This window comes from Podarcis vaucheri, assembly GCF_965113315.1.
Source record: "Podarcis vaucheri genome assembly, chromosome: 3".
NCBI lineage: Eukaryota > Metazoa > Chordata > Lepidosauria > Squamata > Lacertidae > Podarcis > Podarcis vaucheri.
In genome coordinates, this window is record NC_138761.1 from 33828494 (window position 1) to 33851787 (window position 23294).

The 23294-nt window shown below is 43.8% G+C and overlaps 2 protein-coding genes across 5 annotated transcripts in view; one reads left to right on the forward strand and one right to left on the reverse strand.

Annotated features, from left to right (window-relative positions):
• COQ8A (coenzyme Q8A) overlaps positions 1–14140 on the forward strand; it is a 53863-nt gene extending 39723 nt beyond the window's left edge. Inside the window, exons 7-15 of the mRNA XM_082214841.1 lie at positions 3419–3504; positions 3914–4054; positions 5930–6011; positions 7445–7538; positions 7774–7915; positions 9363–9470; positions 10740–10805; positions 12105–12191; positions 13796–14140. Of these exons, the coding sequence (XP_082070967.1) occupies positions 3419–3504; positions 3914–4054; positions 5930–6011; positions 7445–7538; positions 7774–7915; positions 9363–9470; positions 10740–10805; positions 12105–12191; positions 13796–14083 (1094 nt within the window). The 3' untranslated portion in view covers positions 14084–14140. The remainder of the gene's footprint in view (positions 1–3418; positions 3505–3913; positions 4055–5929; positions 6012–7444; positions 7539–7773; positions 7916–9362; positions 9471–10739; positions 10806–12104; positions 12192–13795) is intronic.
• Positions 14141–14406: 266 nt separating this feature from the next.
• Positions 14407–23294, reverse strand: part of CDC42BPA (CDC42 binding protein kinase alpha) — a 157404-nt gene continuing 148516 nt past the window's right edge. For all 4 annotated transcript variants that reach the window (XM_082214792.1, XM_082214791.1, XM_082214790.1 and 1 more), the window contains one exon: positions 14407–22682. In XM_082214792.1, coding sequence (XP_082070918.1) covers positions 22551–22682 — 132 coding nt within the window. In that variant the 3' untranslated portion in view covers positions 14407–22550. The remainder of the gene's footprint in view (positions 22683–23294) is intronic.

Genomic DNA, 23294 nt, shown 5'->3' on the forward strand with positions numbered 1-23294 from the left:
TCTTATAGATTTTGTTCAGTTTTGTAGGTATTTCAGAGCCAGGAAGCAGAAGAGGCAGTAATACAGTTTCTGTTTAATAACCCAGCACAACAGTGCCTTTTTTTTGGAATTTTGTACAGAGGGAAAGTGCCTTTTGAAGTAACTGCTCAAGTTTGTATTTTGTAAAATAATCATAGGGGATATTTGTCATAATGTCCTCAGCAGCCTTGGTGCAACATGAAACCCAACAGAGTACCCATTAAGGCTGCAAATGCCCCCCAGGATTGCATGCTAGAATATTGCAAATGTAGACATTGTGGCTGTAAAAACTTGCTAGCTTTCTCCCCCTGCCTGTTTTGTTTAACATCCGCCATGTGAAGGATTCTGAAGAGCATGAAAGTTTGCTCACTATTTTGTGACATGTTGCTTGCTCCCCTAAAAGGTATTGTCAATATTTTAATCCCCCTCTCCCAAGGGAAAGGTACAGTCTATCTTAAGTGTTAACAACCACCAACATGGTTGCTAGAAAAAACGGCCACCTTTCTAATTTGTTAACATACCTTTTGCAATTGTAGCATTTCTTTACCTCCAAGGTTTTTGAGTTGTGTTTTTAAGAACATCTTATTCTCTGCCCTTTATCCCTTTCACCTTCCACCAGGTGAGAACCATCAGTATACATATAAATGCTGTTGCATCAAAAAACCCAAATCCCACATACTGTTCTTGTTTCTATCTTCCCTGTAATCTTTATTTGTAGTTGCATATTATGAAGTGTATATTGCGTTAAAACTGCTAATAAATCAATACCGTGGTATTCATTTTGGGCAAAAGTGAGAAAGCAGCTGTACCCTTTAAACTCTCAGGGCCTAGAGTCCGTTTCATCAGATGTATGAAGTGTTAGCTGCAAAAGCTTCTACAGTCAAACCTCGGTTCTTGAATGGCTCCATTTTCGAACATTTCAGTTCCTGAACGCCGAAGTAAATGCTCCAGTTTTTAAACATTTTTTTGGAACTCAAACGTCTGACGCGGCTTCTGCTTGAGTGCAAGAAGCTCTTGCAACCAATTGGAAGATGCGCCTCAGTTGTTGAACGTTTTGGAAGTCAAACGGTACGGATTATGTTCAACCACCGAGGTTTGACTGTACTTTAAAGCGACACAAGGCTCTACGTCTGTTGCAGCAAACAACCACCATAAACATGGCTCCCTTCTGGAAACTATTTGGACTCGACTTCTCAAGCATGTGCTCATTATTTTTGGCTGATGTTTAGAATTCTCCCAACTCAGGCCAGCAGCCTGACAAATCCAGATGACAGAAGTGTGTAGCTGAACATTGTGTTGTGACCAAGAGAAAATGGAATATTGGTATTAGCAGAAGAGAGTGTTTGTGTGTGTGTGTAGATGATCTAGATGTGATGTAGCTACCACTAAAGTTACTACAATGGCGGGATATGAAGTAACTACTAAAGCCAATCTGTGTGTATGTGTGTTAATTTAAGTTTCTTCCCACTAATAGCATAGCATTGCCAAACCCACTGGAGGCTTTTAAAGAAATAAACACAACCGAAGGCCAAGGCTCACAAACCTGTCCCTCCTTTAAACTTCGCCAGCCTTCTGAGAAAGATGCAGTTCTGTATTTCTGAAAAGGACCAGGAAAATGAGCTTTCTCCAACAAGAACCCTTTGCTTCCGTTAAAAACAATAGGTTGATGCAACTTGTAGGCTGCCCTCTGCTTGCAGTTGCTTCACCCCGCAAAACTTTACCATGAACCCTTTTTGTGGCCAGTGTCTTGCCCAACCTTAACTGCAAGGGAGGAACGGACTGTCACTGCTTAATAGCAGGGGTGTCTTTTAATGTCTAGTCTAAACCATAAGCCACAAAGAGGAAAATCTGTAGCTCAGCAGCAGAGGACATGCTTGGTCCCAGGTTCAGTCCCTGGGTTGCATCTGGGAATGTCAGCTTTCAGACAAGTGTTGACAGCATTCATCTAGATGGGCCTAATGTCTGACTCTGCATATACTTTGCTTCCTGTGTTTTTGACTACGAGCACGCTTTGTTAAAAAACAATCTGGTTGGTTACTTCAGCACCAGTTGGCAAATCGTTCTTTGAAGGCCTAATAAACTTGCCACATAAATAGCAAGCGAAGGCGGTTCATCGGCATGTTAGCGAGCAAAGCAGATAAGTGTTGGAATAGACATGCAAGTCACAGCTGATGCAAGTGTTTATTCTCTGTTTTTCTGAGGTGGTGAAAGTAGAGCAGCCTGTTGAGAATTGAAATGTTCTCCTGCCAGCCCCAGCCCTTCCTGCTATGTCTCGGAAGGGACGGGGGTAGAAGAGATGAGGTTTCAGCACACAACAACCCCAGGGAGGATGCCACACTTGTGGAAGCCTTAGGATGAGGGATATCGCCAGGATCTCATGGGCATTCTTCCATCATGCTCAAATTCTGTACCCCTTCTTGAGCATAGCTCTTTTGAACCTTCTAAGCTGCAAAAATGAGCTTGAAGGTTTGTGGGCAATGCCTGTACGTAGGTCAGGGGATCTGACCCTTTGCCATGTGTGAAGGAATTGAGTGGGTGGGAATGGATCCCTCATTACTGGCAGGTCCCTGTTTTGTATAAGAGCTCCCTTCAAAAGTAAATAGTGATACGCTGCCACCAAAATGCTGGGGCTGCACTGTAGTGTGTCCAGCTGCTTTGAGGGTTTATTGGTCCTGATGGCAAGGACCCATTTACTTTCCCTAAGCTTTAGAGGCACACAATTTTGTTTGTGTGTGAGGGAAAAATTTGGAACACAACAGGTCACTTAGCATCTCTGCAGTGTCATACAGGGAGATTCTAATAAGAAAATTTAGAGGTTTGCTTTAAAAACAACAACTAATGAAACAAAATAAAAAATATAAATAAGTTTATTTGGGGAAGAGTGAAGGCAATGATTTCTCTCTTGCACACACTCACAAACAAATTCCCTAAAGATAATTGCCTTTTTGTATAGGATGTTCTTTTTGTTTATTTGTTCTTTAAGTATTTGAAACCCAAATTACTAAATAAATTAATTCCCTGAAGTCAATTTAACATAGCTAGCTGCATGTTGCTTGCTTGAGCAGAGCATTGGGTTTCAGAGCATATGCAGAGTTCCTTGCAGCGGGGGGGGGGGTCTTCGGGCTTCTCATTGGATATTTCAAGGATGACAAAGACTGAGGGTAAAGCGTCACATGTTTATAGGAATTTATGAACAATAAAGCTGGCTCCTTTGAGCATGATAGAATGTTGTCTGACCCTAGCACAAAATCCACTCACATCTATATATATGTCAATGCTCAATCTGAAATGTACTGAAGGCTACTTCTAGCTTTTTAATGAGACTGTACTTTCATATCAAAGGAACTAGCTATCATGTTTAACTATGGCTCTGACTGGGCTTGTGTTTTCCTCTTGTCAGATGATGCCTTCATTAACCCTCATCTGCAGAAGATTTTTGAACGTGTCCGTCAGAGTGCAGACTTCATGCCACTGAAGCAAATGATGGTGAGGATTTGGCTGGGCTGTGTGACAGGAGAGAGCCTTGGAGATCAAAGTGGATGAACAGAAGTAGACCTGTGTTGAAAGTGAAAGCAGGCGCCTTCCTCTATTTACAGGTTCTGGGCCATTGCTGAGCAGGCTGCAAGAACAAAGCATTAAATAACCTTACTGCACCTTCTTTCTTTGCTTACACCATTTTAAAAAAAATCATGGTGGAATTCATTGTTTAGCTCTCTAATTTGTATACATTAGTGGCTGCTTGGATTTTTAATCCTGGCCATTTATATGCCCTTGGTGCTTGTTTGCAGTTGTCCGTATGTCATAGCTGGATTTCAAAGTCCCTAGTCTAAGCAACAAGTGGTAGTGTCTACCTGGGAAGGGAAAACTCCAATTTGTGTTTTTTATTCACCTCTAGAAAACTTTGAACAATGACCTTGGTCCCAACTGGCGTGATAAGTTGGAGTTCTTTGAAGAGCGACCTTTCGCTGCAGCTTCGATTGGACAGGTTCACCTGGGGCGCTTGAAGAACGGGAAAGAAGTTGCCATGAAAATCCAGGTGGGCCTAGTGGTCTTCAGTGTTTTCAGAGTTGGCGCCCACCAGTAGCTTTGAATATGCACTTTGAGACCCACTCCTTGATGTTTTACAATATATTAGTTTCATAGAAGTGTAGAATTGTAGAGTTGAAGGGATCCCGAGGTTCATCTCATCACCTTTGGCCCCTGTGTGAAGCCTATGCAGCTTTAGGGTAGTTCTGTCACTGTGCCCCTAACACTTCTGTCTGAGATCAACAGACATACTCAGATGGAGGACAGGCTGCTTCAAATCCTGAACCTGATTCTTGGGTTGTGACAAAGTATATGGTATGAATAGTTCACACGTTATCGTTCCCCTTTTTGCTGTGTTTCTGAACTATTTGTACTATAGACTTGCGCAATTTGGGGAATGATGTGCCAGAAGCATTTCCCTTTTCTGGAAATCCTGGTTTTGGCAATTGCCATAATTCTCTCCACTGGGAGTTTTCATGATCCCCATGACAGTAGAAAAGTCCTGTAGATGGGGAGCCTCTGGCTCTTCAGATGTTGGGCTCCAACTCCCATCATGGTCAAGGATGATGGCGTTGTAGTCTAACAACACCTGGAGGGACCACCTGCTCTAGATCTAAGGTTTTGCTAGGTGGTATTTCTTGGGCTGTTGTCTCTCTCCCCCGCCCCCATTTTTAAGCCCAGTGTAGGTTAAAAGTGACGGAAAGTTCCTGTTCTTGCAGCTGTTCATGTCAGTCTGCTACCCAGAGCACAGGGGCTAAGCTGTGAAAATTGGCTCCCTTGGCTCTTTTTTAGAAAGGAGGTGGGGAGGATGGAATTTTAGACTCCGCAGGCTATGCCTCGCAGGAGCATTTGAGAAGTGTGCTGTCAGGTTTGGACAGTCTTAAATTACCTTGGAGAGAGGGAACTGTAGCTCATTATGCCTCCCCTTAATTATTTCCCAAACCAGCCTATGTTTCTTATGCAAAGTAAACTGCATTATCGTAGAACTCTTTTGATTGTGATAGGACTGTATCTTTTCTGAAGGATTTTTGCAAATGATGGGGAAACAAACCGTTCAATTCTGGGAAATTTCCCTGTTTGGCAGGCAACTCTCCAGGTTCTCAGACAGTAAAAAACCAGGGGGCAGAGCTGCCAGCCTTTAGGCTGGATCAGGCTTGTAGAAGCTTCTAGGATCATAGAATTGTGGAGTTGGAAAGCATCCTGCGGGTCATCTTGTCCCACCTTTTTTACTCTGCCCCACTCTTGCCCCCTCCTCCCCATCTCAGCTCACCCTCCTTTATCCTCAGTAAAAGAGGCCTGCAGAGTAGCAGCAACTAGAGTGGCTAGCATCTTTCAGAAAGATGCTCTTGCTGCCACAGTCCATAGCTGGACCTCCAGGCTTGTCCATGAACCTACCTGCCTGTGACTGTTGTGGCCGAGAGTGGTTTCTGCTTTCCCAGAACACAAAGCAAGAGAACATCAGTGTGGCTGGGGAACAGGAGTGGGAGGAGAGGCATGAGAATGTGTGTGAGTTGCTCCTGATGGAAAGCATGTGTGCCGTTGTGGGTGGGTGGGGAAGAGAATGGATGAATGGGTTGTCTACCTGTGGGTGGATGGGAGGAACGAGGGATGTGGGGCTTGTGCGTGAGAAAGTGGCAAGCAGAGAGAAAAGGGGTGGCTCTACATACTCTTAGGCAAGCAATACTGTGCTAGCTGGATCAGACACAGGATTAGCCAGGTTCCCATGACCTCTTTTCACCCTTGCATTTCAGCACCTTTATTTAGGGATTTTGTTTTTGCCATGACTGAAGCCTTGACCCTCTGTTTTAGTTCAGGAAAGTGTAGCAGGTGTTTGAACTGGAGGAGATGCTCAGCATTTCCATTTCTCTCTCTCTCTCTCTTGCAGTATCCTGGAATAGCCCAGAGCATCAATAGTGATGTCAGCAACCTGATGACTGTCCTGAGCATGAGCAATGTTCTCCCAGAAGGTAACTTTGGGAAGGGGGCTGTTGTTCAATTCTTCTGTGTGCGTCTGCTGAACACTACTCTGTTGTCTGCTGTCAGTGTTAAAACAGTTGGTTGGAAGCTTCACCTGCCGCCTCTTACAAGCAGCTTAGTTGCTGAGACATGGAATGACACTGGGGTATTGCCAGGTGCTTAAAAGACCGGGAGCCACAGGCCCATGACTTGCCTCTGGGCATATGAAGATGGGTTGTGCCCTGGGTTTCACTTTGTAGAGGGCCCAGCTGCGCAAAGTGTAAAAGAAAAAGAGGGTTTTTTGGGGGGGTGGAGGGAAGGGCAGGATATTCAGGGCTTGGGCCCCCTGGGCTACCACCTCTGCCCCACATATTCTGGGGGACAACCTCTCACTATTGTGCAACAGGTTATTAGCATGAAATGCGGGGAGAGTTTTTAGCCTATGTTTACCGGATAGAAATCCATTCTGCTTTGCTCATCTGGAAGAAAGGTCCAATCATGTCCAAACCCACAGGAGAGCCCAGCATTCTGAACCTGATAGGTGGCAATGAAGAGAGAGTAGCAAGATTGCTATGTAACGTAACTCCTCCCTCCCTCCCTCCCTCCCTCCCTCGTTGGCAGTCTGTGGACTGGCTGCCAGATGGGAGCAGAGCTCGGGCAGACAGAACCACTTTGTCCTTTGAACTTCTTTTGCCTGGCTGTGGGCATGCTGGGCAGAGATCCACAGCCTTAATTGTAATCCCCCCTTGATAACTCTCATTAATCTTAGCATCAAAGAAGCCGTGGGAGGCTAGAAGTCCGCAAATGCTTTGTATCTCCACCTTTTCCATTTATGGAGCATAGGAGGCTGCAGTAGTTGCACCTAGGGATGCCAATACATGCCTAAATTGATTTTGTATGTGTGGGGGGATGCTATTCCTGAAGTCCAGGATGCGTTAATTTTAGGAGAACCATTCATGCTTTGCAGAGAGGTGCAGTTGCTACAGTTAACTAAGGACAATTGTATATGGCTGAAAGTAACCAGCTCTTCCAGGCTGAGCTCTTTGCTCAGTTGAGGAACCTTTTTCAGTCCAGGGGCCACATTCCTTTCTGGGCAGCCTCCCGAGGGCCATATGTCCATGGTGGGTGGGGCAAAGAAGAAATGGCAGGTTTTACCTTATGTACACTAGGCTAGTTTCTACATAAACTTGTGTGCCCTCTCTGTTCACCATCCAGATAAGCAAGAGGCATTATCAGCGTTCATGGACACGTGCCAGCCAGGGCAAAATATCTGAGGTGCAAATAGGGCCAGTGAGGGGCTTGGTCTGGGAGTGTTCCAAGGGCCAGGCAGAGAGAAGTGGAGGGCCGCATTTGGCTCTAAGGTCTGAAGTCCCCCACCCCTGATTCTGTCATTGTTTCTATTTCAATCTTAACCTGCTTCCTTCTCCTGCCGTTTTGCCTCCAGGTCTCTTCCCTGAGCATCTGGTTGAAGTGCTGAGCAGAGAGCTGGCCCTGGAATGCGATTACAAGAGAGAAGCTGCCTGCGCTAAGAAATTCAGGTGTGTTTTATGGGGCTCTGCCCCCGCCAGATGCTGCAATGAGGGATTCTGGTTTTATCCCAAACACCTGGGCTTGTGCATGCTGTTGGACCAGGGGGAAAGAGGCTCAGAGAAGAATATAGAGTGGCTGCTTTTTGGCAAAATGGCGTCACCTCTGCTGAGCCCAGATATTGCAGAAACCCCAGGCCCCTGCAGGGGTTGGGCAGCTCTTAGCGTTTTGTCTGTTGCCCCTCAGGGAGCTGCTCAAGGACCACCCCTTTTTCTATGTTCCTGCTGTGGTGGAGGAGCTGTGCAGCCCACATGTCCTGACGACAGAGCTGGTGTCTGGGTTCCCGCTGGATCAAGCCCAAGAACTCAGCCAGGAGATAAGGAACGAGGTATGGTCGCCTGGCCCCTTTTCAGCTTGGAGGTGGAGGAAGGAGATCGGTAGAGCCAGAGGACACGACCCTCTTCCTCAGGCCATTTTGCGAGAGAGGTCCTTTGAATGGACAGGTTGGGGCCATGCTAAGTATTGTGTGCAGAAATCGATCGCTTGGGAATGGTGGGCACCCTAGAAAATGTTTTGCTACTGATTGTGTCCTGCATACCTCAGTATTGGAGCCACTTGCACTGGGGACCCCAAAGCCCACCGGCTTTGCTAACCTGCAAACCATCTTTCAGACAGACAGCGTGACCTTGTGTGTAGGATGACCAGCTTGGAAAAAGAGATCATCTCACCCTGGAACGAGCGATCAGAAACGCGCCCCCCTCTTGTTGCATAAGCACCCAAATATAGGTTTCTCAGTTGGCCCAATCCTAGCAGCTGAAGCCTGGTAGAAAAGTACTGGGTAAACAAGAGGTCAGACGAGAGGTGAAGCATGGACAAAAGAGCATCTGAGCCAAATATAGTAAGGGGCTAGAAAGTTAATGGGAGGACAAGCAAGTCTGACTACAGCCAGATTGGCAGATGGACTTGGCCTGGTATTCCGACGTGCCCCATAGGAGGCCATTAAACACCCTTAACAGCTGTCAGCAAGTCACTGAGCAGGAGTATAAAGTTTGGTCTCTAGACAACAAAACTCCTGGGTACATGGCTTTGCCACTCTGACGTGTTGCTGCTCTGTCCTTTCTCCTCTCCTGCATTTTTCTGGGCACTGCAAGGTTTCTCATGGCAGATGCTGGACTTTTGGTCTGATCCAGCAGTTCTCTTTTTGTGTCAGCAGAAGCTGGTCTTGGCTGCTGACAAGTGTGCCTGTATGGTGTCCGTGTTTTCAAGCACATGTTGCCACGTTTGCACTTTGCCTTCCCATCTGAGGTGCACACTTAAATCCTGACCCTTTGGTTGCTAAACTAAATTTTCACCAAAACAATGGTGCAATTGGTGCTCTCTTCTTCCTCAGCCCTTCTCTCCTGTAAATGGCATCCCTACTCTGGGCCACTAACTTGGCCACAATGCTGGCTCAATAACTCCAGCCTTTCTGGAAGCTAGAGGGCAGATAAGTGACCTGTTCCTGGTCCTTGTAGTTGGGCGAGCAACATAATTTCACCCCCTGACTATATCACATGTTACACAAAAGGGACCACACTTCTTCTTGAGCTTTTGTAGTTGTGCATTGTCCAAAGCAGTGACTCTTTGGCATCTCTCTCTCTCTTTCTTTCTTCCTACCTCCCTCCCCAAGGAGATGTGCAATCCACCTAATCCCAGGAATCTTTGTAGCATCCTCTGCCAGACAGACATTCATGATAGCTGTGACTTAGTTTCAGTATATTCTGCATATCTACCTAATCTGATGCAAGCGGGAGCTTTTCTAATTCATTTTCATCCCTTTGTTGCAATTTTTGCAGATCTGCCACAACATACTCGTTTTGTGCCTGCGAGAGTTGTTTGAGTTCAGATACATGCAGACGGATCCAAACTGGTCCAACTTCTTCTATGACCCAGAATTGCAGAAGGTAAATGGCTCTAGCTGGACTTGGCACTAGCTGCTTATGCAGCATTCGCTTCCTTTTTTTGCAATGGCTTCTCGGCTAATGTGCTCCTTTAGGTGGATGTGGTTCGGTTAGCTTGGCAACGGGGCAAGTGGGTTTGAGGGTAGCGCCTGGAATCTAGAGTTTGCAGATTTTAGGTGGAAAAGGGAGCGTATTTCAGGGAAACGATACAGCAAGAATGTAATGGGAGGGATAGTAAGACTCTGCTGGCAATCAAATAGAATTCCACTGATGATGTCTTTGAAGGAAAAGGTAAGAAATTCTCACCTGCCTGATGCCTAGAGCAGGAATGGGGGAAGCTGTTTTCCTTTTGAAGGACCATTGACCCACTGGAAAAACCAGTTGGAGGTACAGCATTGCAGGACTGTATAGCTCAGGCATAGGCAAACTCAGCCCTCCAGATGTTTTGGGACTACAACTCCCATCATCCCTAGCTAACAGGACCAGTGGTCTGGGGTGACGGGAATTGTAGTCTCAAAACATCTGGAGGGCTGAGTTTGCCTATGCCTGGTATAGCTCTTCCTCTGTGCCACCCCACTTACCTCTCTCACATATCAGAGAGCAGGACTTGGGCTCCCAGGGTCTAGAGGGCCAGAAATTAAGCAGAGCATCGCAGGTTCCCCACTCCCCAAGCGCTAGAGAGATTTACCTTCTTTAAGAGCACTGGAGCAATGGCTATTAAACTTTCAACATCCAGAAGACCCTTCCCATGCTAACTTGTTCTGCTAAGGAAATGTGGTGTGTGCATTGCAGGGGATTCTGCATCTTAATCTAGGCCCCGTCCATGTGTGCTTGAGCATAAACCCCGTGCCTTCCTATAGCTGGGCATTGCAGCCACTGTTTTGAAATTTGCTCTTTCCATGGTGGGTACTTGGTCCATCCTCATGTTTGTGCTATGTGACCCTTCCAGCCAGGTGGGCCTGTCCGATTGTCCTTGTTTCCTTAGCTGTTTTAGAACTGGGGACAAAGTGTTGAAATTCTCCCAATGAAAGGAGGGTTCTTGCCAGCCATGCAGTTTTTGTATATAAAAGCGCATGTACTAAAGCAACCTGTGAAGTGTTGCTGTTTTAGGTTTTCGCCCTATTCCAATAAGAAGTGTGAAAAGAAAGTGGCTTTACAAAGAACTCCAGCTCCTTGTAGCACTTAAAATTGTTCTGACAAACATCCGGATGCTCTTGGTGTAATAGTTTCTGTTCTAGTGTAAAAAAAACCACATTTGTACATCTCATCCAGGTGGCGCTTCTGGATTTTGGAGCAACCCGGGGTTTTGATGAGGAATTCACAGACCTCTACATAGAGGTGAGGACTCCTAAAACCTTTTGTGATGGGGTCTTTGTTGTTTTGTGGGCTTGAGAAGCATGTTTGACTTGTAAGTCGCTGGATTGAAAGAAAGCTAGAGGTTTAACTAGCTTTTTAGTTCTCCTTATCTCAGGCTGCCCAACTTTTATTTGTTGCATTCTAAAATTGGAGAACTTGGACTGCTGTCATAATTCTCTTTTTCCTAATGTGGATTTTTTAAAACGTGCAAAGCGAGTTGATGGTGTGAGGGAAAGTGCTTGTAAAGCCTTAGTAATGCTTAAGACGTGTTGCTGTTTGTTTTTATTTAAATTGCCTGAGTACATATTTTATTGTTCTTGTGGACAGACTCAAAATTGCTTTTTAGCAAACTGCCATAGGGAAAATATTGGTCCTTTCCCAGTGAAATAGGTATTGTTGCTCAGGACCCAGAGATTTTCTCTTAAGTGGGACTTGTGCAGTGAAAACTGCAATATTTTCCTAGTAGTCTAAAAACAAAAGAAAAGTATTCTCCCGCTTTCTGGCAGTATCTGCTCAAGGCAAACATCTGGACTCTTGAAAAGGGGTCCATGCTGCCAGCAAAGAGTAGAGCCCCCTTTTGCCTGCTGATTTTTCATGGGTTGGATTGTGTCCTGTGTTTCAATTGTAGCTAGCCATGTTAAATTAGGGCATCCATTCTCAGTATACCAACACTTCTTATTGTTTCACTGGTAACACAGGAGGGAAAATGACCATTACTAACTCTTAATTTAAGCACAGCCACAAGGACTCCCAATTGGGCATTTAGCTTTGCAATGTGGAATGTTTTCCATTAACTCTGTTCTGTCTGCTTTTCCCTTTGTTATTGTTTTGCTTAAAGCAGTTCACAAACCAGTAACTTCTTCATTGACCACTAATAATGAACTGTATGTCACAGACATTACTTCTGCAAATTCATTATCCTATTTTTTTACAAATAACATGTGAAGACTTGGTCTATTCATTTGTATCATTTATTATTCCTATGATCCTTGTTTATAAAACCCAATAAAAAGTTACATTAAAAAAGGGCATGCATTCCTTTCATCCTAGTATCACATTTCCGGTCTCAAGTGAAGACAGCTGAAGTTTGTGATCTTTCAAAACTGCTCATGCTTCTTAAAGGCTTGGCCGAATTCTTTTTTGTGGGATAAAAACATGTAGCCTTCCTAGTATTGACCTTGTTTCTGAGTAAAGGATTTTCCTTGCTATTGAAGTGCTTAATAGGATTGGCTCCCACCTACACCTTCTGGCTTTTGAATTTTTCTTCTTCTTCCAATATAGTTAATCAAAGCAGCTGCTGACATGGACAGAGAGAAGGTGCTGAAGAAATCAATAGAAATGAAATTCCTAACTGGCTATGAAAACAAGGTACATAGTAGCACCAAACAATCAATGCTTTGTTTAGCTACCGGTGCCACGTCAGTCTCCTTTAGAAACTTCAGCTAAATAATTACTCCCCTTTTGAAGCTACATATTTATTGTATCTATAGAACTTAAATGTCTCTTGCCAATGCCACCATGGGGGTCAACATTAGCTGCAGCTCTTAAGTGGCATATCTCACCACTCCTTTCAAATCCAGCTTAATTTGTCATGCAGGATACTCACTCATTCTTCTAATATCTGGGTGTGTGATCAGGGCAGCTGGCTTGAGCCTGTAATGGTGAATGTCTTAAGTTCCCTGCCATTTCTCTGTGAGTGTTTAGCTTGAGATACTGGAGGTTTGGAAGCTTGTTTCCAGCAAAGTGTGGGTAGTTGGCAAGGATGCTATAAAACACACTTCCCGGGTGTCTCGTGTCCCAGGTTCAATCCCTAGCATCTCTCGGTAGGGCTGGGAATGGCCCCTATCCGAAATGTCAGAGAGCCACTGCCAGCCATTGTAGACCATACTGAGATAGATGGACCAGTGTTCTGATTCAGGGTGAGGCAGTTTCCTATTATTTCTAAGTAGGCTCCAAAGCGTTGCCATTCAAGTTTTATTCTGGTGGATTGCAGAGTTATGGGATTGGGGAGTTGTGGGGTGTTGGAGCTGTCATGGTCGCATAGAAGGAGCTGGAAATATTCTAATTTGGGTGTCCATTGTTGGGGCAGTGGAGAAGTTCCTTTGGTTTTTGAGTAGGATTATCCTAAGATTTTTAGCATTTTAAATATGCTGGTAGAAAGTAACAGAATATCTACTTTGCTGGCCTCACAATACTCTTTGTTGCCAGCAATAATTTTATTTGAATTTAGCTTGACTTTTTTTTTTATCTGATGCACTGTAATATTGTAGAATTGTGGCCTGGTGAAAACCTGAGATGGGTGCAGTCCTTCATTTTTCTCCCTGGGGAGAAAGATTCCTGTTCAGAGAGTCCCCATTTGAATTAACAATGGAAGTGAGAGGTAGTTTATTAAGGGTCAGCAGCTTGGAGGAACATTCTCCTCGCTACCCTTGATCATATGGAAAGTCTGTGCTGCCACATTAGGCTGTGAAGGAAATAGTCCTTGATTTTGTATCTCCTTCACAGTAGCTGTGTAGGGTTGTGATTAGTGGCACTTGCTTCTGAATAAACATGCACAGGATTGGAAGTGTTGGGTTCTGACACTGCCTGGTGTACACTGTTTTAAAAAGCAAAGCCCATTGACATCTCCACCACCATGCCAGTCACACCTGGCACCACCTGGCTAAAGTCTGCCTGCCTCTGCTTATGAGCAGACAAATAGGACATTTATCCCTCCAGACTACAATTCCTGCAATACAGTAATTGACTCTCAGTGCTAAGTGGGCTGAGCCTAGTATAGTTATTTGTGAATGTTTATTCTAGAGCTAGAGAGATTAACTATTCTTGCTGTTAATGGGATATTTCCTCGTCTTCTTCATGATGTGTAGAGTTAGGAGTTACATGGTAGCTTCCTTTTTACTTTCTTTTTCCTCAGTAGAACTATTCAGAACAGCTGATCAAAACCACCCCTCTTCCATTTTTGTTTTGCTCAGGCTATGGAAGACGCCCACTTGGACGCTGTCCTCATCCTTGGAGAAGCTTTTGCATCCAGTGAACCTTTTAACTTCGGCAACCAAAACACCACTGAGAAGATACATGGCTTAATTCCAGTCATGCTGAAGCACAGGCTAGTCCCACCCCCTGAGGAGACCTACTCTCTTCATCGGAAAATGGGAGGCTCATTCCTCATATGCTCCAAGCTGAAGGCCCAAATTCCATGCAAGGACATGTTTCAGGAAGCCTACAGAAAATACTGGAGTAGAAAGGCGAAGAAGGAATAGTAGCACAGAACTGTTGAATGTCCCCTTGGGTTTATGGCCAATCACCAAGGTTCATACCCCCCAGAACACCAGCAGCCTGGCTCCTGGAAGCAGAATACCCGGTTCTAAGGACAGTGTTGTTCTTTTGGTGGACTTTTCTCCTCCACTTTACACTCACCTGATTCCCTGTGTAGCCTCCCTTTTTACAGGAAAATGGTTGTAGCCTAGTGTAGGGATTGTGAGGGAAGGTTAGGCAGCTCTGTATCTCACTGTCCCAGGTATCAGCTCTCTTTTTCAGATTTTAATACTGATAGCTGTGTACCAGTTTGTTTTTTTATTGAAAACAAAACAAAACAAAGCAAGGGGTGGTGGAAAGAGAGCCAAAACAAGTTGGCATTGAAATCGTATTGTAGTTCTCCAAATGTCTGTGGTTTCTCCCCCCACCCTTTTTTCATAGGTCCTTTAATTTTTCTTCTTCTAAGGCAGGATACAAATGGTTTCATACTATGAAGTTTAGATTGTCAACACAACTCACAAGAGAATACTATTTTTGTATGATGCTTGCTGGGAATCCATAAAGGTCGGGATCTCCTGATGGTGCAGTGTAAGATGTGTACATAGCCTACTTTATGCCTTCAGTCTCTTAAGTTTTCAAGGAAAGTGAATATTTTCAAGGATCTGATAGAAAGTGGTGCAGTGGCGTATGTAGAATGCCCTACTTTCAAATGTGGCAGCCGTCTGATTCTCTTGAGTTGAATGTATATGCAATGTAGTTAATGGGGTTCTCTCGTTAAATGGAGAATTAGAGAAGCCAAAGCTCTTAACTGTGGCATTTATAGAAACCCAGCAGTGAAGCTGAACTATCTCCACCTTCATGCCTGCATCTTTGTAATGCAACCTTTGATGGGCGTGGGGAGATTGATACTGCTGTGTTATCAGTGGTGTTTCAAGATTTTGTTAGAAAGCATAATATACATTAAAGTTGCTGAACGCACAACTTTAAGCAATTGGAGGCAACTCGGCAAATGTATTTTGGGAGGGGTTTTTTTTGTACAACAGTTAGTTGTAGCTGTACAACTTTCAACCGATTTCCAATAAAGAAGTGCTTGTGCAGAAGGTGGCTTGGCTGTGGTTTACTAACCTGGAAGAAGAAGCAAGTGTATGGGTACTTTTTCACTTCTGCTTACTCTGATTCTGTTCCAGTAATAATGCCTCTTAAGTACTTTGTTTCATAACCACTATATTCTGCTGACAATTTTAGTTTTCGCCTTTAAAGCAGGGAAGCAGTATCTGGCTGGGCAGACATTAGTAGTTATCCTATAGCTCAAAAGAGATCTTCCATCTCCACCCAGGTGGAAGTGCAGTGGTGAAGATGATGATTAGAGACAAGTTACAGCAGATTGTATTGGACTGGTAAATTATGGGAATGTCATGCAGTTGTGCTGTAAGAATTTATAAATCCTTCCTTGTTGGCTTATGCTCAGCCCATAGTATTCAGGGAATGCCTCTGAATGTAACAGTCCAGTTTAGCAGTCATGGCCGCTTATCTTCCATTATTTCATTCAAATCTTGGAGAGATGCACTTCGTAAATTATGTGTTGCATGAAGAAGCATGTTGAATCAATTTCTGTGTTTGACCCTGAATTCCAGTTTACACGAGCAAGGGAAAAATTTCCTTGGACCATTCAGATTTTAGGAACTTCAATTCATTTTAACACTGTATGAGGCCTGCCTGGCACCATTTGGCCCTATTCGTTTGAATAACGAGACATTTAGCAAGTCAGGTGTGTGGACAACTATCACCTGTGTTTTTGGGAGGTTATTAACCATCCAAATGCAAACCATTACAAAAGAGTTGTTGTGAATCGGCCCAAATTGTGTGGCACACCGTTCCATGCAGGTGGTTCATAATACAGCTTCTCTTACCTTTTTGCATGAGCGCCTGCTTATTTGACATGCTGCATGTAAGAATGCTAGTTAGATGATGGCAAGAATGCAGGAAGTTTACTTACTTGCCCCTATTGTTCGATTAGTTCCTAGTGCTGTTCTTTGTTTATAAGCTTCACATTTGAGATGCAAGCCCCCTTTAGGTGTTGTGTGATGGACCTGTTTAGAGCTCTGCCTGCCAGAGCTGCACAACTCCTCCCACTGTTGCCATGTTGGTGCACTGCTTAGGCCAAGAGCCTGCTCTACAGGTGGTGCCACCTTGGGCGATTTATAACCCTCAGCAATTAGGGTTTTCAATTGCACAGAAAGCCTCACAGAGCAGGAGTTAGGTCTCTGCATGCATGGCGATGGTGGGAGTTGTGCCCCCTTGGCAGGCAGGGCTTGAGTACCCAACCCCCTTGAATGCATATTGAGGACTGTAGCGAACTTACTTTTTCCTCTGGGCTGCTCTTCAGTTGTGCTCTGTTAACTTCATTTAAAAACTGACTTTATGAGAAGAATAACTGAAATCTGTATCCTTTTAAGCTTCTATATTTAATTACAGTTAAAATGTTGGCTGATCTGGCATGTAAACCATTTGCCGTTTGACATATTCAAACTAGAAAATGCTTTTTACATTTTAAAATGTTTCATTTTTGGAGAATCAAAGTATGTAATTTGGAGGGGGGTGGCAAAGGTGAAATATGAAGAGATGGTTAAAGCACTGATAAAAAGTATAAAAAGCTGACAAGGGGACTTGAGCCAAACACATTGGATACCAGTTGAGAGCCTGATTGAGCAGATGTAAAACAGCAGCTTTGGATAAGCAAAGATCATCACTGAAAGGATACCTATTAAACCCAGTTTACACAAAAGGTCACTTGAAGGATTTCATTCCTGTATTGGAAAGCAGACTGCTTCCTGTGTCTGAGCAGCCCTATCTTTATGTTCACCTAATCCTCTTTGTAGGGAAGTCGGAGGGAGTTCTCACTAAAATGCAAAGAAGTTAAAATCATTTTTTTAAATCCCTGAAGGCTGTAAGCTTTATAACCGCCTCAAAAGCAGGGCAGGAAAAACCCCACTAAAACCTCTACCTCAAAACCAGTTCCAGTAGGGTTTCCACACTGAGCTATTATAAAAAGTAATTTGCATGGAAAGACTTACTTTCTGATCAAGGCATCTGCCATCTGGGAATTGTTTTCCCCCCCAGGAAGTTGGATTCTCTCTTAACCCAGCTAATGTCAAGGGCAAATAAAAAAATAAGGGGTTGTATAAGTGCTATTAGATGCATTGCCAACCATGAATTAGCTGTGCTGCTGCTGTTCCTTTTGTAAAAAGGAGTTTCCTAGGGAAAACACATCAGAAATCAGCCAAAAAGGAGAGACCACAAAAACTTCAGTGTGTGAAACGACTCCGTGTTGTTAAGTTATCTTTGGAACTAGGCAACATTAACAAGGAAGTTTTCTCCGCTGAGGATGGAAGAGAAGGAAGTCTAAAGGAATAACCACACAAAGCTATGTGTGGTTAAATCCACTGATTGCATTGAATCAATGGACTTCACTGTGGAGTGAAGTGTGCCTGATTTTGTGCTGAATAAAATCAGACCCTTCACGTCATGACTATCACATGAGGACCATTATGTGCGCCACTCACAGACCCTTTTGCACAACCAAGTGCGGGATGTGATGCACCCTTCTCCCGTCCAGTAGCTGTGGCTGTAGGGGTGGAGCATTCTGAAAAGCAAACACTGCATCCTTTCTCTGTGACTCTGGAATCAGAAAAACCACGAAGCTTCTGAACAGGAAATCATGTGGCAGAAGGTTCTTAATGAAAAGCTCAGTTTTCTGTTCAAGAGGAGTTCTATCTTGTGCATTTGAAAGCTACTTACCACAACCTGCTTCTTATTTTGATTGATTTCTGCTGCCCTTCCTCTCTAATGGTTGGGGGCCTGGTTTGTAGAATGCGGTCCTCCTAATTGCCTTCAAGGTCTGAGTTTCCCCCAAACCCAGTGTATTCCTTCTGCATCTCCTAGCTTAGGCCTCCCCATAGCTGTATCATTGTTGATGGGTGTGATGGCTCATGGCTTGAAGCAGCTAGATGCAGGGAAAGCAATCCCAAAAGAAACTACCTGCTGAAAGAACAAAACTTTCAATTGCTGAAATTATGTGACTACCCCATCATATCCCCTGTAGCCCCGCTGGCCTCATAAAAGTCTGGTGGGGTAGGAAAAAAGACAAACCATCTGTATTTCTAATAGTTCCCTGTTTTATTGCAATACATCAAAGTAGGTTAATATTAAGTGTTACCAACATAAAATATTGGTGACCTGTCATTTATTACATCATTGACTGATCCACCTTAAATATTTCTGTGCAATAGACTCTACATCATTGTTCTGGAGCAGAGAATCTCTTACAATGTCCTCTACAACATTGAGGGCATAAATCAAAAATAAGAGAAGAGTGAGAAGAGGCAAAAAGCAGAAATCTTTTCCCCACACGCACACTTGTCAGCTTTTATACTCTAAAACAAAACAAAAAAGTGATTACATCTAGGCCATGCAAAACTGTACAATAATATTACAATGGAAAAAAATCCCTAAAAATATATTTTTAAAAAATAAATGATATGAAACCATCATACATAAAAAGGCAGGTATAATTACTGTGAAATACCAACACTGTTTTTGGTTGTGGATTGCTTCCTCATGAGTGAAAAAAATTCTTATGTAGGATGGGAGCATTTATAGAATGAAGAAGACAAGGTGACAAGTCATGTGGAATTGCCTTAATGCACAACATGGTCATAGAAGTTGAAAATCTACAGCATATTTGATCTCTGAAGGCCCCTTGTAGACTAGTTAGAAGCTCAGAACCCTATTCCAGGAAAAGCCTGATGACTGTGATTTTGGAATGAAACAGGCTTGTGCCCTTAGTAGCCTCTAGGCACAAAGCCTTATTGCACTGGGCTAAACTTTTGTCATGAGCCTCTCAGTGACATTCACCCTGAGGCATATGCACTTCCTAAGGTCTCCAAACAGGGCACCTGTATATGGAACGTAGCTTGGAGAGAGGTAACTTTCACACCTGTGGTGAAACGGTGTAAGGCTAAGAAAATCCCAACAAGCCTGATTTCAGATTCCCAATTTCTTTATGACTTTGCAGGTGGGAAAAAGAATTTGAGGCCCTGCTTCCTGCACACTGGCTAAAAAAGACAGATAATTTTCTCACAGTCGAGACCTTAAAACTGCCACCCCAAATCCAATCACCTACCCAGGTTTGCATCATTTCAAAACAAAAACTGAGTTGTGCTCAGGGTACATCCTCTGGTGAACCTCATGCCCAAAATACATTATTGCATTCCATGCTTATCGTGTGAAGATATCCTGCTGCGTTCAAATACCTGAGAGAGTAACACAAATATCAACTGTATTTCCCCCCTCCCCGCGCAAAACCAAAACTGTTCTAAAAATAAAATAAAATGCAGGTTAGGAACACGAAACAACACACAAATCAACTTTTAAGAAGCCAGCGAATGAGACTGATTCAGCAGTATAAAAATGGATATTATGACAGGAATGTGTTTTGAAAAGAAAAAAGTAATGATATGTATAGGTTGTGTGTGTTTAATATAGAAAAAATAATGGAGCTGTACAATCTGAGGTTCGTTTACAATCAACACCTGATTTATTGAGCCTCAAGAAATGGGCTAAAAGCGTAAAGAGGCAATGACTGAGGTGTCTGAATTAGCCCAGTTAGGGAAATAATAGCCTCAAACTATGTACACAAAGGTGTCATCAGATGAGTCAGGATTCAGTTAGAGACTATGAAAGTGCTTGGAGAAATGTAATCAGGTGTGCCTGGAAACTGAGCAATGCCTATCAGCAAAGCTTAACTTCACCAGCCAACCATTTCAGAGATATGTTTTCAATTCTGCCGATGCTCAAATATGTCCATAATGTACTAGGAATGCATCCTAGGTTGGCATGAAAAGAATACTTTTAATTTGTGAAATGGGCCAACGTATAAAATGTAACTCTTGGGATGCTAATTTCTTCTCATTCTAGACAGGTGCCTTCTTGTCTAATTTTCTTTCTCAGATGGAGCACAGATCAATTGCCACAGGACCTTGCAAGGACGTCTAAGGTAACTCCAGAAGTGGATAGGCTTGGGCCTACTGTGGATTTCAAGCCCTGGCAGCCTTAATCAGATAACCTATTTCCCACTAGTTGTATTTCAGAAATAACTAAGTCCAATCTCTTCACAAGTGTATAGAACGGTGGGTGGGCATGAGTGATAATATCACAGGGTGGAAGAGAAGTAGAACCTTTTAGTAGCCAATGCTGAAGAAGTAGTCAATGGATTTTAAACTATGCCTGTCCATGTGCTCTTAGACATGCTAATTTCCTGCTCAGCAAAACTGTCAAAACTGGCCGCTATGAAATGCAATTTGCAAATCTCTTGTTTATACCTGTGACAACAAAACACACATCATCAACTTGGAGATTCTTGACAAGCCAAATTCCACAGACAGGATTAGGACACCATACGCAGTAGAAAAAAGCTGTGTGTCCCCCCACCCACCCACAACTGTTCCCCCCAGTATAAAATAGCTAAATGGTAGCTTGGGGTGTGGCAGTCCACTTAATGCAGAAGAAGACACAGAACCAACAACTAGCAGACTCAATACAGCTAGATCATGAAAGACAATGCTCTGTATCTCAGAGTACTTCTAAATCAGTACCTTGTATGGTGGTAGCTGACATTTTTCAGAGGGAACCTGGGAAACACCATTAGTTGCACTTTTGTTGTTTGGTTGGAATGGTTTGATGAGAGCCATGAAGTGTTACCAAAACCCAGAAGACTAGTATTCTAAATTCAACACACACCACCATCCAAACTCTTATCCACTTGAGCTTGGTCACGTCATAAAGGTAGTAATGATCCCAAGGATTAGAAAAATCACATTCATCTAGTCTCAAATCGCAAACTGCACTCAACTTGTTCAAGAAGGAAAAGGAGGAGGCAAGTGGACTTTTTCTATTGTTTTGTTCTTGCCCTCCATTTGCAGGTTGCACTGCTTGCTACTGTTTATTTAGGTGGTGATGGACCTCCACTCTCTGCTCTCTCCAGAGAGGAATGCTTTGCCCTGTCAAGTGCTTCTCTGTGGGATCCAACCGTCACAGTATTTCACGGCAATAATAGCACTGAACACACTAGGTCAGGCCCGGTGGGAGAGCAGGGATGACATAATAAACATCTTCGGAATAGGCATCCTGAGCCACCCGGCGTTCTAGCAAATTCTGAAGACCAACAGCACGTTATAGCCTTCAGTGAGCTAGAGCAGCAAGTTATATATTTAAAAGATTCTATTTCAAGACCAGCGCTGTTTGAATTTGGCTAATGTAGGCTGATCACTAAAATTTGGAAAGTCAACTTACAAGCTAGTGGTTACTGGTATTAACTGGCCAGATTCGTTTGGAAACCCAGCTCCAACCGTCCCAAAACTAGTTGTCTCTTTGCGCTGGCTTTGGCTGCATTTACTTCAGTTTTGCTTGGGGCTGAATACTGATTCTCTGCAAAACTGCCCTTGAGCTCACTTCAGGCTTGTCGACCAGCAGATCATGAGTTTTGCTTGTACAGTGAAGCAGACAGTAGAAGAGGGAGATATAGTTAAAAAGTGAGAATTATGGCTTTAGTTCATCTACTGACAAGAAGGTAATGTTACAGTGAACATTGTGAGGATGGAATCTCCCTCCAGGCTGTTTTTATCCAGTGCCATGTTCTATATCCAGATCACATCCTCAATCCATAGATTATTTAGTATGAAAAAGGGAACAACACAAGTCTTCTTAAATTAAAGGATCTCTTAAATAGGAATCCATCTTTCGCTGCATCACAATGCTTCTTCTTTTATTATATACATATGTACTAACTCTTAATTTTGCGTATTTACTTAAACTCTACTGTAGTAAAATATGCATCATTTCTTTTTAAATCAATAAGGATTTGCTGGCAACAATCAGATTGACATTCAAATAGAGTGGTTGCTGAAAGCGTGCGTTATCTGCCCCTGCAGGGCAAATTTTGCCCCATCACCAGAGATGGGTGGGTGTTGCTGTGCTAACTTTTGAAAAAATACAATGAGATACTGTGTGCCTCAAAGCAAAATCTGGTTCTCTCTTTCAGATTCTGTTTTGGTCAGTCTAACACTACTATGTTTTGTTTGGAACAGTGGCATGGTGTGGAATATACCCATAAAAATGGAAACAGCTGTAACCCTATGAAATAAAATAGATACTAATACAAATATACCAATATCTCTTGTATACCAACCCCTCCCCCACTCTGCCCTCCTCAAGGTTTTCTCTTGCTTGCTGCTACTTTTGAATCGGGGGGAGCTTACGCTGCTTGTGTCAGAGAAGACAAGATATGCTCTCTTCCTCCCCTCCCTCCCCTAGTCTGCTTTTGGAGGGAAGCTGGGGGGCGATGACAGTGAGAGCAAACGGAGAGTCATGGGGACAGTAAGCTGCTGAGATGTAAAATCTGAGTGCTGAAGCAGTTCATGTGTCCCAACTTGCGTGGTCAGAGCTCTCCAGGGAGAGGCTCTTGGTCTTGTGAGGAGAGATGGGGCTGGGAGGACTGCTCAGGTTGGAGCTGTTAGAAGCTGTCGAATGCCTTGGAGAGTCAGAGTCCTGCAGCCCAAAAAATGCAAGAGAACATATCAGTGAGCGGGAGCAGAAGAGGAAGGCCTGGGTGGGAGTAAGGGGAAAGAACTGTCTGGAACCAAGTGACTGCCCTGTCCCGACACCCCACACCTTAGCACACGAGGGAGTGATACCAACTGCTCTAACTTCTCAAGAGGACGCATCTCATATTGCCTCCCAAGTACAGTGGCTGGGAGGGAACAAAACACCAGAAGTTATTTTCTTGAAGTGCACCACTGAGGGCAGAGCTGGCCGGTGTCCACTTGGGGTTGGTAGGGCGTATGGGAGAGAGACCAACAGTAGGTGCAGCCAGACTCCAGTTTTGTCCCCATCCTCCCTTGTGGAGTTGTACAAGGAGGAGGAAAGTTAGTAGGCAGTGCCAGCACCTGGACTCCTTGTAAGGAAGAAGGCAGGGAAGTGTGGGCTAGCTGAGATTGAGATTGGTGGGGCAGCGCCCCATCTGCTCAAATGAACTGGCCTCCATTGATTCAGGGCTGATTCACATTTTGCCTCTATGCAAGCAATGCTCCCAAAGATGCATAAGAACATTTGCACATTAGCACAATACCAGACAGACACCTGCCAGATATTAATGCATAT